Below are 15,142 nucleotides of genomic sequence, written 5' to 3'. Positions count from 1 at the left end.
TAGAAATGCATTCTACTTTCCTGAATGCTACGACTACTCATATTTTCTTATCCCCCAACAATCTATGTAGGGATGAGATTTCCTGCATCCTACCCCAATCTGTTGTGTTCTTTTCCTCCTTTCTTCTTCCAGCTGAGCCCTGAAGCAATCAGTTTCTAATCTTAACTTCTGTCGTTCAATTTGTTCAAGTAATTCCAACTGCTTTTGCTTTTGCTCTTCTATTTCCATTATCTAAGTAACAAAAAAACTAGTATCTATTAACAAAACTCATATAAAAGCAAAGTTTATATGAATTACATTGAAAAGAAACAGATCTCATCACCAAGAATACCAGTTAATCTTGAACAAAGTGGTAATGTTTTATCTGTTATTGTTATTGCCACTGCCAGAGGAAAGAAGAGGGTAAGCTGGAAAGGGGGAAAGGAGAGAAAGACTGGAAAGGAAAAAAGAGGCAGAAGGGGAAGGAAAAAATAAACCCATTAACTGTTCCTACTTCCTGTGGGTGTGCGTGGGAGCACAGTAAATCCTAGCTCATCACTCAAGACCCATCCCCACAGAAGCAGCAAACAATGCTCAGCCAAATTCTGTTTTTGCATCTTTAACTTTGCGGTGTTCTCAGTAAGAAAAAGGACTTAAGAAATTAAATAACAAGGCCTCACAACTAATTTGACTTCTAGGCATACCCATAAAGGGGTGCAGTTATCTGGGGGCCAAATAACATCTGAGCAACATTCTGGGTCAGAATGTGAGGTGTGAAACAGACGGTAAGCCCATAGCAGAGGGCTGACACATAAACTCTAGTGGTACACACACACACACACACACACACACATCCAAGTAATGAGAACATGTCAGAGGAGCTCCAAGCCTCATAGGACAGGGACTAGTCTAACTGGCTGTGTGCTAAATCTAGCACCTACTTCAGTCCCTACAATACACATAACAAAAGTATTTACTGAATAAGTAGAATGAGGAAAGTATGGTAAGTTTTATGAAGAGGAACACTTCTGTTACAGATAATGAAGAATGATCTTGTTTTCAAAATAAAAAATGTCTCAGGGCGCCTGGGTGGCTCAGTGGGTTGAGCCTCTGCCTTCAGCTCAGGTCATGATCTCAGGATTCTGGGATCGAGTCCCGCATCGGGCTCTCTGCTCAGCAGGGAGCCTGCTTCCTCCTTCCTCTCTCTCTGCTTGCCTCTCTGCCTACTTGTGATCTCTCTCTGTCAGATAAATAAAATCTTTAAAAAACAAAAAGTCTCAATCTGGTATTTTGCTTATTCCTAATCAGGCAAGAGTGGCCACAGCTGAGTTCTTGTCTGCTTCTTCCCTACTTTCCCTCACTTCATAAGAGCCACTGAACTTAGACCATTTACAGTTCTGTAGTACCTCTAGAACTACACCATCAATAGAATAGTCACTAGCTGCATATGACTCCTAAAATTTAAATGAATTAAAATTAAATAAAACTGAAAGTGCAATTACTCAGCTGTATTAGTCATATTTCAAGTAATCAATAGCCCCTGTGGCTAGGAGGTACCATAATGGGACACAGATATCGAACATTCACATAACCAGAGAAAGCTCTATTGGACAATACTGCTTTAGAACACTAATTAGAAAACACTTAGATATCTGAGAAGAAATACTGGTTTACAGAATTCTTACTCTCCAGCTGTATTTTCATAAAAACTATCACTATAAACTAACCAGCTTAGTGACAGTTAGTCTCTTTCAAGGAAATCTGTGTTAAAAAAAAATCTTGTATTAAAGCAGATGGGACCAAATTATAGTTAAGGAGGATGAATTAACAATTTTGGTCTGAAATATTTTTCTTTCTTTTTTTTTTTTAAGATTTTATTTATTTGACACAGAGAGATCACAAGTAGGCAGAGAGACAGAGGAGGAAGCCGGCCCCCTGCCGAGCAGAGAGGCCGATGCGGAAGTCAATCCCAGGACCCTGAGATCATGACCTGAGCCGAAGGCAGAGGCTTAACCCACTGAGCCACCCAGGTGCCCTGAAATATTATTTTTCAAAAAAACTTTTGAGGTTATAAAGCGTAGCTGAATTCAACAAATATTTATTGAACACTTACTATGTATAAAGCACTGCACCAGAAATGATGCAAAGTAAGTAGAATTTTAAAAAATGACCGTCTCTGTCCTTAACAAAAGTATTACAAAACAGAATGCAGTAACAGCAAAATGAGTAGTATAAGCAAAGATGAAGTATCTTCTATCAGTTGAACGAGTAAGACAAGACAATAGTATCAAAAGCAGCCAGACAGTAAGACAAATTTCACTGATCACACAAAATTATAGAACCTAGGAGAAGAAAGAAACCTCCAAAAATAGAAATTTCAGATTACCTGTTTCTGCCTTGCTGCCATTCTAATTCTGGATGCTTCTTCTTGAGGATGAAGTAGAATTGAACTCTGAGCTACAGCTGTGATAGGCTGAGCTTCCTTCATTTCTGAGAACCCCCAAAACAAAAATTAGTTTCAGTAATTTAGAACTCTGACACTGCTATAATTCTCTTTATTCATTTATCACATATGTAATTTTCTAAGGAAAAAAATGTTAAGTTGACCAAGTTTAATTTGAGAATGTGATTTAAAAAATACCTTGTTCCTTTTCAGAGTCTGTATCCAATGAAAGTGGTTTCTCTTCACTAGTAAGTGGTCCAGAGTCAATTGTTAAAGTATCACTTTCAGCAACTGTAGCAGATACATTATTAGGAACATATTATCACTGTAAGCTTAAATCTGAACAAAGTAACAAAAACCTGCATTCAGATTAAAAATTCAATTTTGGTCCAACTGTCATATTCAGTTAAGATCCAGTCATATTCCAGATGACTGCACATTTTATCCATTAAACTTGAGCCTAATGTAAGAAGACAGGTGGGAGACTAAAATTGTAAACCAAAATGAAAAAAGGAAGAATTGATTATAAAGCCTTACTGACAGTTTCAAACTCCAGGGAAAAGCAAAGAATAGAATAAGCAAGGCACCTAAGTTTAAAAAGAAAAGCTTAAGGAATGTCAATGTATCCCTGTCATTTTTAGATAGGATTTTTACTGTTGCTGAAATCAGAACAGAGAAGGAAAGTTAAAGCAGTTTCTTGGACCGTACCAGGGTTATCCAGAACTCTGCACCGAGCACTCACTCACTCACTCCTGCAGCTCCTACTTATGTGCTGCAGGCAGCGGTACAGTGGTAAATTTCAAAAAGGCCTAAAGGAGGTTTGACAGGGCAAGTGGGGAAACAAACATTAAATAATCATTCTAAGAAAAAATTACAAAACTAGTAACTGATAAGTGCTGTTATCAGAGAAAGAAAGGATTACGTAGTAGAGTATTACAGGATAATCTGAAGTAGGCTAGGGGCTCAGGTGAGATTTGTCTTAGGAAATGACATTAAGGCAGACATCTGAAAGGTAAGGAAGGAGCAATCAGTCAGGTAAAGAAGGTGGGAGGTATGGGAATGAATATGAGATGTAGTCAGACAAGGGGAGAATGAATGAAGCAAAATGATGCTGGAGAAGCCAACTTGTACAGGGCCTTTGAAAAAAAAAAATAACCTAGTAATGGAATGAAAATCAAAGAGCCTCCTTTTACTGAATTCTGAAACCATACTCTCTCCTACTTTGTTGGCCACTCTTTTTTTTACCACCTTTGCTGTCTGCTCCTTCTTTAGTCATCTCCTAAACACTGGAGTCCCTCAGATGGTCTCAGAAGCCCTCTTCTCACCAAATTCTTTCTCCTAAAAGCATTCCCCTATGCCGGTGGCTTTAAATATCGTATCTATACTTGACTTCCAAACCACTCTTCTTTTAAGTTACTCAATACAGCAAAAACTATTAGGCATCTTCTATGTACAAGGCACTGGTCTTGCCTTGGGAATACAGCAATGAAGAAAACCCAGTTCCTACCTTCAATGGAACTGGAGGACAAATTGGGTGAAGAAAGGGTCAAGAAGCAAATAAGCCAAGAAAGTACATTTATGGTCCTGAAGATGCTGGTAAGAACTATGGAAGGAGTGAAGGTAAGAGCTATGGAGAAAAAGCAGGTAAAGGTGACAGGAAGTGAAGGGTATGGGAGAAGGAGTGTAGAAACTTGCCATTTTATACAGAGTAAACAGAGAAGGCCTTGCTGAGAAAGCCATGTCTCACCAAGTAGCTGAAGGAAGTGACAGTGAGGCACAGAAATAAACAAAAGCAATCCATTCAAAAAGACTAGCAATTTGCAAAGACTACGTTAGTCATGTTTGGTGTGCCTGAGAACTAGCCAGGAAGCCAGTGCCTATGGTGAATAGTCTGGAAGGGAGGTGTTGTAGAAAATGAAGTTAGAGAAAGTGAGGGTGAAAGCAATGGTGGGAGAGTTTATATGCAGGCAGATCATACAAGCCTTTAATGCCACTGTAAGCACTTTGGTTTTAACTGAATGAACTGGGTAGTGGTTGGAGGGCTTCCCCCTGTGGAGAGACTTGTGATCTGTGTTTTAACAGGATGATTCTGGGGCTAGATCGTAGCAGGGAGGTGCAAAATCTGCAGACAGACCAGTTAGGAGGCTACTGCCAAGAATCTATACTGGACAAGAAACATAGCTTAAACTAGGATGGTAGGTGGTGAGAACTGGTTGGACTGTAGATAGGTTTTGAGGGTGAGATTAACATGATATACAATGATTTGGATGTAGGATATAAAAAAGGGGAACCAGAATGCCAAGCTTTTTGACTTGAGTAAGAGAATTTTACTGCCACGTACTGAAATGAGGAAGTATATGTGGGAAAAGCAAGGGGAGGAAAGGAAGGGATATTAAGAGCTCACTTTTGGAAAAGTATAAGATGTGATTACAAGGTAAGGTGTCAAAAAGACATTTAAATAAGTGAGTGGGGTTCAAAGGAGAGGTCAAGGCTAGAAAGACACTCAGATGTCATGAGAATAAAGATGATAATGTAAAGTCGTGGCATTAGCATTCAACTAGTGAGTGTGAAAGGACCTAAGAAACAAGTTCTGGGAGCAATGACTAGTGGTTGTAGAGGTGAGAAAGGCAGCAAAAGAAATCACAAAGGAGGAGCCAGTAAGGTAGGAAAACTGAGAGGATTGTGTCAAGAGGTCAAGTGAAGAAAAATTAGTTCCAGGTTTCCTGTTGTACTTAGGATAAAGTCCAAAATCTAGACAGACTGTAAGTCACTTCTTTCAGAAGCCTGGTAGCAAAATACTTCCATACAAATCCAATCACATTAAAAAAAAAAAAAAAAAAAGACAAAAGACAAAACTCTTGGAAAAAAAACAAACAAACAAAAAAATGAAGAGAATGTTACCACGACGCATTTGTTAGTCTGTAACTCCAGATAATGTTATTTTTAAAAATTTTTTAAAGATTTTTTTTATTTACTTGACACACACAGAGAGAGAGAGAGAGAGAGAGGTCACAAGTAGGCAGAGAAGCCGGCAGAGAGAGAAGGGGAAGGAGGCTCCCTGCTGAGCAGAGAGCCCGGTGCAGGACTTGATCCCAGGACCCTGGGATCATAACCTGAGCTGAAAGCAGAGGCTTTAACCCACTGAGCCACCCAGGAGCCCCCCAGATAATGTTCTTGCAACCTTTGTAACTTCTGGATATTTATTTAACAGCCTTTTTGTCTACCAAAAAAACCTTTACGAGTGACAAGAAACCCAATTTCTGGTGGCAATGTGAAATAAACACACAATACACTATATTCAAAAGCTGTTAACATGTTCAAGAATCCCTTGATTCAGGAATTCTTTTAAGAGTTTTTCCTAAGGAAATAAAGATACAGGCAGACTGCTAAAAGGATGTTTACGATAGCACAAAACATAACAAGTAAAATTAGAAACTGGCTAAATGTTTTAACAATAACAAATTTGTTAATTCTGGTTCGTCAGTTATACTGGACTATTATTAATATATACAGTGTCCCTTGAACAATGCCAGAGTTAGAAGCCAAACATCCCACTTCAAATTCTGACTCTCCAAAAACTTTATAACAGCCTATGGTTGGCTGGGGGCCTTACCAATAACAAAGTCAGCTGATTAACACATATTTTGTATCTTATGTTTATCACATGCTATATTCTTAAAATACCTAACTTTTTAATTTTTTCTGTGATTTTTGGCTATGCAGGTTCTCTGTGAGTTTTTTTAAACTGTCACAACCTCTAAAAATCTACTATTTTTATGCAAAAAAACCCTACACGTAACTGGACCCGTGAGTTCAAACCCATCTTCTTCAAAAGGCAACCATGTATAAGTACTACAACTACATTAAAGTGTGCCTGGAAGAAGGTTTATGAAGGTTTTTTAACATTTACTGCCTTGAAGTAGCAGTACTATGGGCTTTAAGCATTTTCTTCCTTTAGACCACTACTCTTTGATGTTTCAGGAATGAGCATCTTTTCAAACAACTTAGAAAGGGTTTGTGTGCTATAAAATGAGACACTTGGAGAGCAGCACCTTGTTCCTGCCCAGAGGATGACGTCCTCTCCTCGCCAACAGTTCCTCCTGATTCGACTGTTGGTGCTTTACTCTCAGTTTCACTAAGAGCTGTAATCACTTCACTTTCATCCTCAGACATGGATTTAATCGTCCAGAGAGATTTTTGGCTTCGGATCTTATTTAATAATTTTTTAAAAAGAATTTTTGAAGGGACCTGGTGGGTCTTTATTGCCAAGGGAACTAAAAGAAAAGAAAAAAAAAACTTACTCAGGACCTATTATATACCAAGCAAATTATTCTATTATACTTAGCAAGTGCCACAAACACTAGTTAAGATAAAAGCACAACTTTGTATTTCTTTATATTTTTCATTTATAATTTAACAACATATACAATTATATTTGACCCCAATGGCAATTTTATAACCAAAAATAAATTTCAATTTATATTTAAATAAAGGCATCAAAATTCAACCATCTTTCAACAATATGCATGCAACACCGATTTCAAGCTTAAAAATTTATCACAGAGAGGTTTATTCTGCTTACTAAATGATGACAGAATGCTTATCACCTAATTAACTTGTGTGAAATTAGCATTCAAAATATGTTCTGTAAGGTTTTATACTCTATCCTAGAGAAGGGTCTCAAATATGGTTCTGTACTTCTGAGTAAGCTACAGAGGAAAACATTACTAGTTATAACCTTAAAAGCCTATCAGGTTCTCCCAAATTATTTCTTGCACTATCCAGAGAACTTTTTTCCCACCTATCTTCATAAAGAGAACCCTTTCAGTTAAAAACAAAATTCTTCAGTTATTTCCCCAAACATCTTTCCCTGTGGGTTGATGGTACAATACCAAAACTCAGCATACTACAACAGCTCTCTAAGGAGACAAAACTGTGTTGCAAATACATACTTCTCTGGCTTAATCAAGGAATAAAATCTAAGAAGTCCCCTAAAGTTGAAAACTGGCAAACTATAGTTTGGTCTGACAAACTTTTTAAAAAAACACTTAATTTTAGGGCGCCTGGGTGGCTCAGTAGGTTGAGCAACTGCCTTTGGCTCAGGTCATGATCCCAGACTTCCAGGATCGAGTCCTGCATCAGGCTCCCAGCTCCTTGGGGAGTCTGCTTCTCCCTCTGACCTTCTCCTCTCTCATGCTCTCTCTCACTCATTCTCCCTCAAATAAATAAATAAAATCTTAAAAAAAACCAAAAAAACCCCCCCAAACACTTAATTTTAACTTACAAACAATAAAGTACACAAAATCTGAGAGTACAGCTTGAGGAATTTTCCATATACCTATGTGACACCATCCAGATCATTATGTAGACCATTATGTAGAACACTGCCAGCACCTGGAAGGCTCCCTCATGCCCCTTCCTGCTTAGTACACCCCTAAACCACTGTTCTAATCTCAAGAACAGATTAGTTTTGTCTGTTTACCTTTTTTTAAACTTCATAAAAATATGGTATTATAGGGGCGCCTGGGTGGCTCAGCGGGTTAAAGCCTCTGCCTTCGGCCCAGGTCATGATCCCAGGGTCCTGGGATCGAGCCCCGCATGGGGCTCTCTGCTCAGTGCAGAGCCTGCTTCTCTCTCTCTCTCTCTGCCTGCCTCTCTGCCTACTTGTGATCTCTGTCAAATAAATAAATAAAATCTTAATAAAGGCAGTGTTTGTAGGTATGGGGGGAGAAAAGAGATCAAAATAAAGAGAACTTGATCTCTAAGGAGACGTGAAGTAAAGAGGGAGTTGTTATAGGTAATGTTCACTGGTCTGGCTTAAATATTATCATTCACTAACATGAGGAAGACAAGATTCCAGTAAGCAAGAGAGGTTTAAATGTATCGTCATACAGGAGTTTTAAGTAGCTATTGGACAGCCAAGAATGGTGGGACAGAGGTGAAGTTTAGAAGATAGACTGAAGTTTGTGCTACTCATCATTGTATATGAAGTACTTAGCACTAATTAATACAGTAGGATCTTTGGTGATTTGATCAAAGTCTAAAACAATGCTGAGCCTTCAAAGGAATTCAGAATTGGGCATCTAACTTAACCTAAAAGTCTTCAGATTATATGTATATGTGAACAAAATGACTTTCCTCATATGTATACAGAGAAGATCTTTAATGAAGAAAATGTAGAAACATGGCTTCCTTCTTCCACCACTCCCATTAGTATTAGTCATTTGTATGCACTATAATTAGACTAGAATTTCCTGTTGGCAAATTACTAGCATTTTTTTTCTAGGAAATATGGTAATGTTCAGCTCAAAAGGAGTTTTACCTTCTGCTTCACTGGAACATATTGTTTCGGCTTCTGTAACTGGACTATTTTCAGTTTCTCCTAAACTTTCTTGTTCCATTGAAAGGTCCAGTTCTTCATCTTGGATCTGATCAGTCACAGTGGGCAAAGGTTCCGGTTCGAGGTGCAAAATCAGGTTTCCTTTCACTTCTCAGTAAAGAAAGAGAGAGAGAGAGCTTTCCATTCTGAAATGACTAAAAAGAACTTGAGCATAAAATTTTAAAGGCCACTTCTTCCCCCCCCTTCTTTTAAAAAAAGATTTTATTCATTTATTTGGGGGTGGGGGAGAGAGAAAGAGAGAGAGAGACAGTGAGTACAAGCAGGGGGATGGCAGGCAGAGGGAGAAGCAGGCTCCCTGCTGGTCAGGGAGCCCAATGTGTGAACTCGATCCCAGGACCCTGGGATTAAGACCTGAGCCAAAGGCAGATGCTTATCCAAATGAGCCACCCAGTTGTCCCATTAAAGGCCATTATCACTCTAAGTTTAAAATATGAGGCCGTCTTTCAAACTGAAAACTTATCCCAAAATAAAAACTGCTTTGTTCAAATATAAATGTATCCCCCCCGCCAAATACTTAGAAGCACTGATGAAACCGTATGGAATGTGGAAGAGTCTTACTCCTGTCTGCATTGTACATGTCTTCAAAGGCAAATTCCAGCTCTCTCTGCCAGTCTTCTTTCATTTCACTGCGTTTGTATGGAAGCTCAATGAGTTGTGGTGGCATCTGTGCCACAGTCTGTCTCCTACGTGCCAGGTCCTCTTGTTGGAGTTGTTCGAGTTCTTTCATTAGTTTCTCCTGAGTCTTCAAGAACAGAGGGACTTAATCAACAACAGTTCGGTCACAGACTTTAGTCAATAACATTAACGGGAAGGGAAAAGTGGAGAAATCGTGACTAACAGGGACTGGACTTCTCTCCCTGTCCCTCCTGTGTTCTGCCACAAAAAGACATTAACTATTCATTCTGAGTAGTTCATGTCTGAATGTTTCATACTGAAACCCAGATACCACGTGAGATGCTAGAAACACAATCTTACTCTTAGCCTAGAGATCAAGACACAGGTAATTAGTACTATGTTAGTATTATGGAAGGATAGTATCAGTTAGGCCACAAATCTTCCAAATTGTCTGCTGCGTACAGGTCTCCTTTCTCAGGATGGCTGGGAAGGGACAGTCTCTATGAGCTGCCATGGCTCCTGCAATGCACTTTGTTCCAGTTCTCCCTGCAGCCAGCAGCATGTATGTAACAGGCCCAGGCAAGCACCAAGATCCACAGCAGCTGGCCTACCAAGTATTTGTCACTTCACACTTTTACAAATCCCCATGATGAAAGGGGATATCTTTAACCTCAAAAGAGCTGGCTAATATGAAAGTTTAAATACAGTGTTTTAGTGAGGTTATTGAACTATATTTTGGTGGTGAAGGACAAGTGAGGAAGGATAAGGGAAGACCTCTCACCCTTGATTTGAGGATTTAGCCAGATATGTAAGGACCTATTTAGCCAGAGGCTTCCATCCAGATTAAACAATAACCTTGTTGTTTAACCCTTAAACTATCCCTACCCCCCTGTCCCCAAAGGACTTACTCAAAAACAAGTCAGGGAAACCAGCCCCAGGTAACAAAGCCAAAATACAAGGGTGGGTCAGGCCAGGTGGAGACACTGGATCAGTGGGGGGATGCATACTGTCTCCCTAGTTACGAATTAGTATGGACCCCGCCCTTTGGGCACCTTTTGGGCGCCAATTCTGACCAAGATGATAGGCTGGTTCAAATGTCTACTATAGGGTAAATTGTAATTCAATTGGTCACTTATGTGTGACCTAGCATGACTGTGCAGCTTTCTCTGTGTGTTACAATTTCACTGGCCCAACCACATGGCTTTTGCCCTTAAAAGCTAGTCTGTGAAGTCTACCTTCTTAACCACTAAACAGTATGATTTATGGAAGAATGCATTCAGTTTATGATTGCTTTTCACACTTTTTCCTATTGGTTTAAATCTTCGATGAGAATTATTGCTAATAATTCAGACAATCAGTTATTTTAGTCAAAATTTACTCCCAGTTTATAAAATCTAAAAAATTTAAGGGAGGTCATGTATAAATCAGTTAAAATTACACCAATGAACTTTAAGGCCTGTAATTCCCACAGAAATACTTAAAAACTCACTCTTTACAAGTGTTTGAAACATCCAAATGCATTAATCAAATACAGAAGAAATGGTCTGACTTTGAAAATGAATCATTTTTATGCTTTGTTTCAGGATACACACTCACTGAATTGAATAATCAGGAGAGAAGTGAAGCTAAAATTATAAGCCAGTCTTCATTATATATATTGTATGGCTCTATGACATTTCTCAAGGCTCCTGGAAAGCCAGGATCATGACTCTACCTTTGAATCAATACTCTGCCAAGCCAACAAGTGCTCTGCGCAGTAAAGAGTTAATAAACAGAATGCTAGAATCTGCAGAGCACAAATGCAACTCATTAAATGGGAAAAGCAATTAATTTCTTTTCGCCATTTCTGTCTGATGAAAATATTAAACTTTTAATAAATTCATCATGACAAAAACTTTTAGAACAGCAATATACTATGACAATTGCTTCACCCAATCTGAATTTGAAACAGGAGGTAAAAGTTGGGAGTCAAAGACTGTTACTTTCACATTCTTCATACCTCTGTACTTTGAAACCGTTTACACTAATCAGTTAGTGCTATATAGTCTATCAGGCCGTCTGTCTACCAGCAGTGGTCCCAGCCAGAATTCTTACTTGAGCCAAATGGATCTTTTTCATTGCTTGAAATCCCCGCGCATGAGCCTTTTGATACTGTTCCATTCTCTCCCGTGCTGCCTGTTTTTGTCGTTCTTCCAATCTTTTAGCTTCTTCTTCAGCAGCCAAATGAGGATCTGGCTAGCAGTCAATTAATAACATTTTAGACAATTTTAAAAATTGTGAAATAAGGTGATAACTAAAACATGACCTTAAAGTCATGCTTTCCTACTTATTGTATTTTTAAAGGCCCACAATTACCAAGCACATGTATATATGAAAAATATCAAATTGTCAGTGAAAGTTTGGCAAGTTGGTTCATTTTAAACCAGATCACACTATTTTCATCCACACATTTCTCCATCGCTGTTTTGTTAAGAGATTCCAGTAAAACAACAGTGCTGTAAGCACTCACAAAGCCAGCAGTTAAGAAGCCATAGACAGCAAAGGTCATTGAGGGAAGCAGTGGGATTGGTCTTTGCCTTCCATTCAACATCTGCTGCTTGATTTCAATCTCAGGAAGGCCAAATCACCAAACAACTACTTGAATATAATTTCTAACTTCTCAAAAATTGTGCATCATCAATGATTACATGATTGTACAGTCAGCTATCATCTCACCAAGCTAACAAGAGCAAGTCAGCGAGACAAGGGCACATAACTTGGATTAACTATTCTCCGTGAATGTTCACTTTCAAATACAGGTAAGCATTCCAAATGTAACTTAAGTAAACATCTTATGTTATTTTACATGTCAAAATTCTTAGATGAAATGATGATGATTATGAAGGCTATCATAGTTGACCCTTAACATGGGTTTAAACTGTGCAAGTCCACTTATACAAGGGTTTTTTCCAATAAATATATGGGAAAATATTTTGGAGATGTTCAAGAATCTGAAAAAACTTGCAGCTGAATCATGGAGCCTGGAAATACTGAAAAATTAAGAAAAGTTAGGTATGTCATAGAGTGCATAAAATATAGGTAAGGTACTAATCTAGTTTATCATTTATTGCCATAAATACATAAAAATCTCTTATAAAAAGTTAAAAATTTATCAAAACTTACACAAGCACTTATACACCAAACGTGGAAAACATTCACAGTCGGGAGAAATGTAAAACAAACATAACGATCCAGTATTTAAGTCCTAACAGAATGCATAACAGTTAATTTTAGACCACATCCTGTTGCTATGGCAGTGAGCACTAAAACACTGTGTGACACTAATCATTTCTGCATGAGCAATTCACCTTTCCAGTAAATTGCATATGGTGGTAAAAAGTGATGTCTCGTGGTTCCTGTGTACTTTCCATGGTGTTTGTATGAGTGCAATACCATCAACTTTGAATAACATCATGGAACTCTACAAACTACCACTAGTGACCCCGGAAGTGCTCCCAAGAAGCATTACTTGAGAGAACTGTAAAATGTAGGGTAGTAACCAAAAAAGCAAGTTAGCCACAGACTGAAGTTATTATTTCTATGTGATAGTAAGACTGAGGTTGTAATAATAATTCATGATTTTAAACAAATCAAGATTTATTCTTATTTCTTAAAAGTTAATACTACAATGAGAATACTCATCTTAGGTCTTAATAGTGATTTTAACAACTGCCATTAAGCAGTTAACCAAAATGTGCATCTGCTGCAATCTGAACTCCACAGGACAGCTCTACTGAGAAAGTCTGTTTTCCCAGGAGCCAAATATATCCAATATGAAAAGAAATTAAAATCCAGTTACAAAGAAATAGCAATTTCAATAACAATGATTATTATTTCTCACTCGCAAGACTGGCAACACTTTCTGAACCATAATCATCCATACAAGGGAATGGAGAAGAGTATGATGACTAGTTCCCTAAGTTGCCAATACTTTTTACAAGGCAATTTAATGATCCATATCAAGTATCTGTATCAAACGTTATATAGTTTGAAACCAGTAATTTCTCTTCTAGGAGTCTAAACATACCTCAGAGCTGTATACAAAAATGTACAAGATTATGTTTGCATTATTTACAGAAACAAAAAGAAATGAACAAAAGAACAATGGTTAAATCTATCATGAGATATTAAGTGCCTACAAAAATTATGTTTTGAAAAGTGTATGTTTATACATAAAGGCCATAATAAATTCATTAATGTATTAATCACATTACTTTTAGGTTATGGAACTGTAGTCGTTTTTCCTATGGTTTATGCTTATATGTATAGTTCCAAATTTTTCACAGAGAACATGTATAGATATAACTCACTTCAATGAACAGAGAAACAAAGTGAGGATTGTAAACAACTCTAAGTCAATCACCTGCTCTGTGTCCGTCTCTCTGCTCACAAAAGTGCAAAGATGATGATAGGTGGATCTACCAGTTTTCACATTAGAAGTTCTCTTTAGTTCAATGTTCTGAAAAAGGACCATAGACAATGGATTATTAGGTTAACAGTATTTTCAATTAAAGCTGGACCCAATAAAAATAATTTTGTATTTAATCAGTTATCCTTATTCATTTTTCTCTACATGGGCTCTCTTTCATTACCTGGAATCTAGGTTTAAAAGCTAGATCATATTAAGGCAAGACCAGGAACTCAGGGATGCTGTACACCACACCACAGCAGGAGGCACAGCGGCAAATTGCTCCCCTATTACAGATTCTAAGTTTGATTACTTGGTTATGGTGCTGCATGCCCAGTGATGAGAAAGTTGTCTTTTCTTTTCCCAAACAGAAGTAGGACAATGGATAAATGTAGAAGAATGGTAGATTCCTGCCTGGTGCCGAAGTATCAACTCCCAGATTAATCGGTCATTGAAAAGAGAAAAATATACCTTTATGATAGAGATCTCTTGTAGTCACCACCATAGCCAAATGAGAAAAAATAGAATATGAGAGACTAGTCTCTTCAAAGAGTCTGAAATTAAAAAAAGGCTGACTACGGTTGTGTAAGATAATGTTCTATACTGAGAGAGAAAGACAAGACAAGCAAAAGCAATGGGTGAAGCCCAGCTGGATTCTGGTTTAAAAAAGAAAGAAGTTGTAAAGTAAAACAACTTAGGGACAACTGGAGATCTTGATTATGGACTGCATATTAAGTGGTATTAAGAAATCAATGTTAATTTCCTTAGTATAATACTCTGGTTGCATAAGAGAATGTCCTTATTCTTATAATAAGGAGTATAATGAAGTATTCAGGGTGAAATGTCATCTCTACAATTTACATTCAAATGTATATGTTTATCCTATTTGAAATCTATACACATGTATAGATGTAAACAACTATTCACTGTGTTTTCCTTTGAATTTCTCTGTATATTTCTCTATATATTGAAAATTTTCATAATAAAAAGTTGGGGAAAAAAGCACAACTACACATTTGCACATAATTCATACTTGCACTTATGCAGATGTCTTAATTGCTTTATGTAAAAATGTGACCCTGGCTTGATAGGCATATTAGGAATTACAGCAAAGGAAATCAAAAGGCATCATGGATAAAGTACTGCTTGCCTTTTAACACCATACTAAGGGAGTGACTGAAATCTGACTCTCATTTGAATCTTGCATCAAATGTCGGCATGGCAGATGGCTCCACATAAAAGCAGGAAGGCTAACAAA

The 15,142-nt window shown here is 37.8% G+C and overlaps 1 protein-coding gene across 6 annotated transcripts in view; it reads right to left on the bottom strand.

Moving 5' to 3' along the window:
* The window catches only part of CEP295 (centrosomal protein 295), a 52,856-nt gene that overhangs the window by 22,766 nt on the left and 14,948 nt on the right, over nucleotides 1-15,142 (bottom strand). For 4 of the 6 annotated variants that reach the window (XM_059412630.1, XM_059412621.1, XM_059412631.1 and 1 more), the window contains 8 exons: nucleotides 13,840-13,935; nucleotides 11,532-11,672; nucleotides 9,381-9,564; nucleotides 8,745-8,912; nucleotides 6,475-6,696; nucleotides 2,621-2,713; nucleotides 2,366-2,469; nucleotides 94-231 (listed from right to left, as the gene is read on the bottom strand). In XM_059412630.1, coding sequence (XP_059268613.1) covers nucleotides 94-231; nucleotides 2,366-2,469; nucleotides 2,621-2,713; nucleotides 6,475-6,696; nucleotides 8,745-8,912; nucleotides 9,381-9,564; nucleotides 11,532-11,672; nucleotides 13,840-13,935 — 1,146 coding nt within the window. The remainder of the gene's footprint in view (nucleotides 1-93; nucleotides 232-2,365; nucleotides 2,470-2,620; nucleotides 2,714-6,474; nucleotides 6,697-8,744; nucleotides 8,913-9,380; nucleotides 9,565-11,531; nucleotides 11,673-13,839; nucleotides 13,936-15,142) is intronic. The other 2 variants (XM_059412613.1, XM_059412652.1) reach the window with 2 other exon arrangements.

This window comes from Mustela nigripes, chromosome 1, assembly GCF_022355385.1.
Source record: "Mustela nigripes isolate SB6536 chromosome 1, MUSNIG.SB6536, whole genome shotgun sequence".
NCBI classification, from domain to species: Eukaryota; Metazoa; Chordata; class Mammalia; order Carnivora; family Mustelidae; genus Mustela; species Mustela nigripes.
The sequence above is the reverse complement of the archived record's forward strand: the minus strand, read 5'-3'. Positions and strand labels throughout refer to the sequence as shown.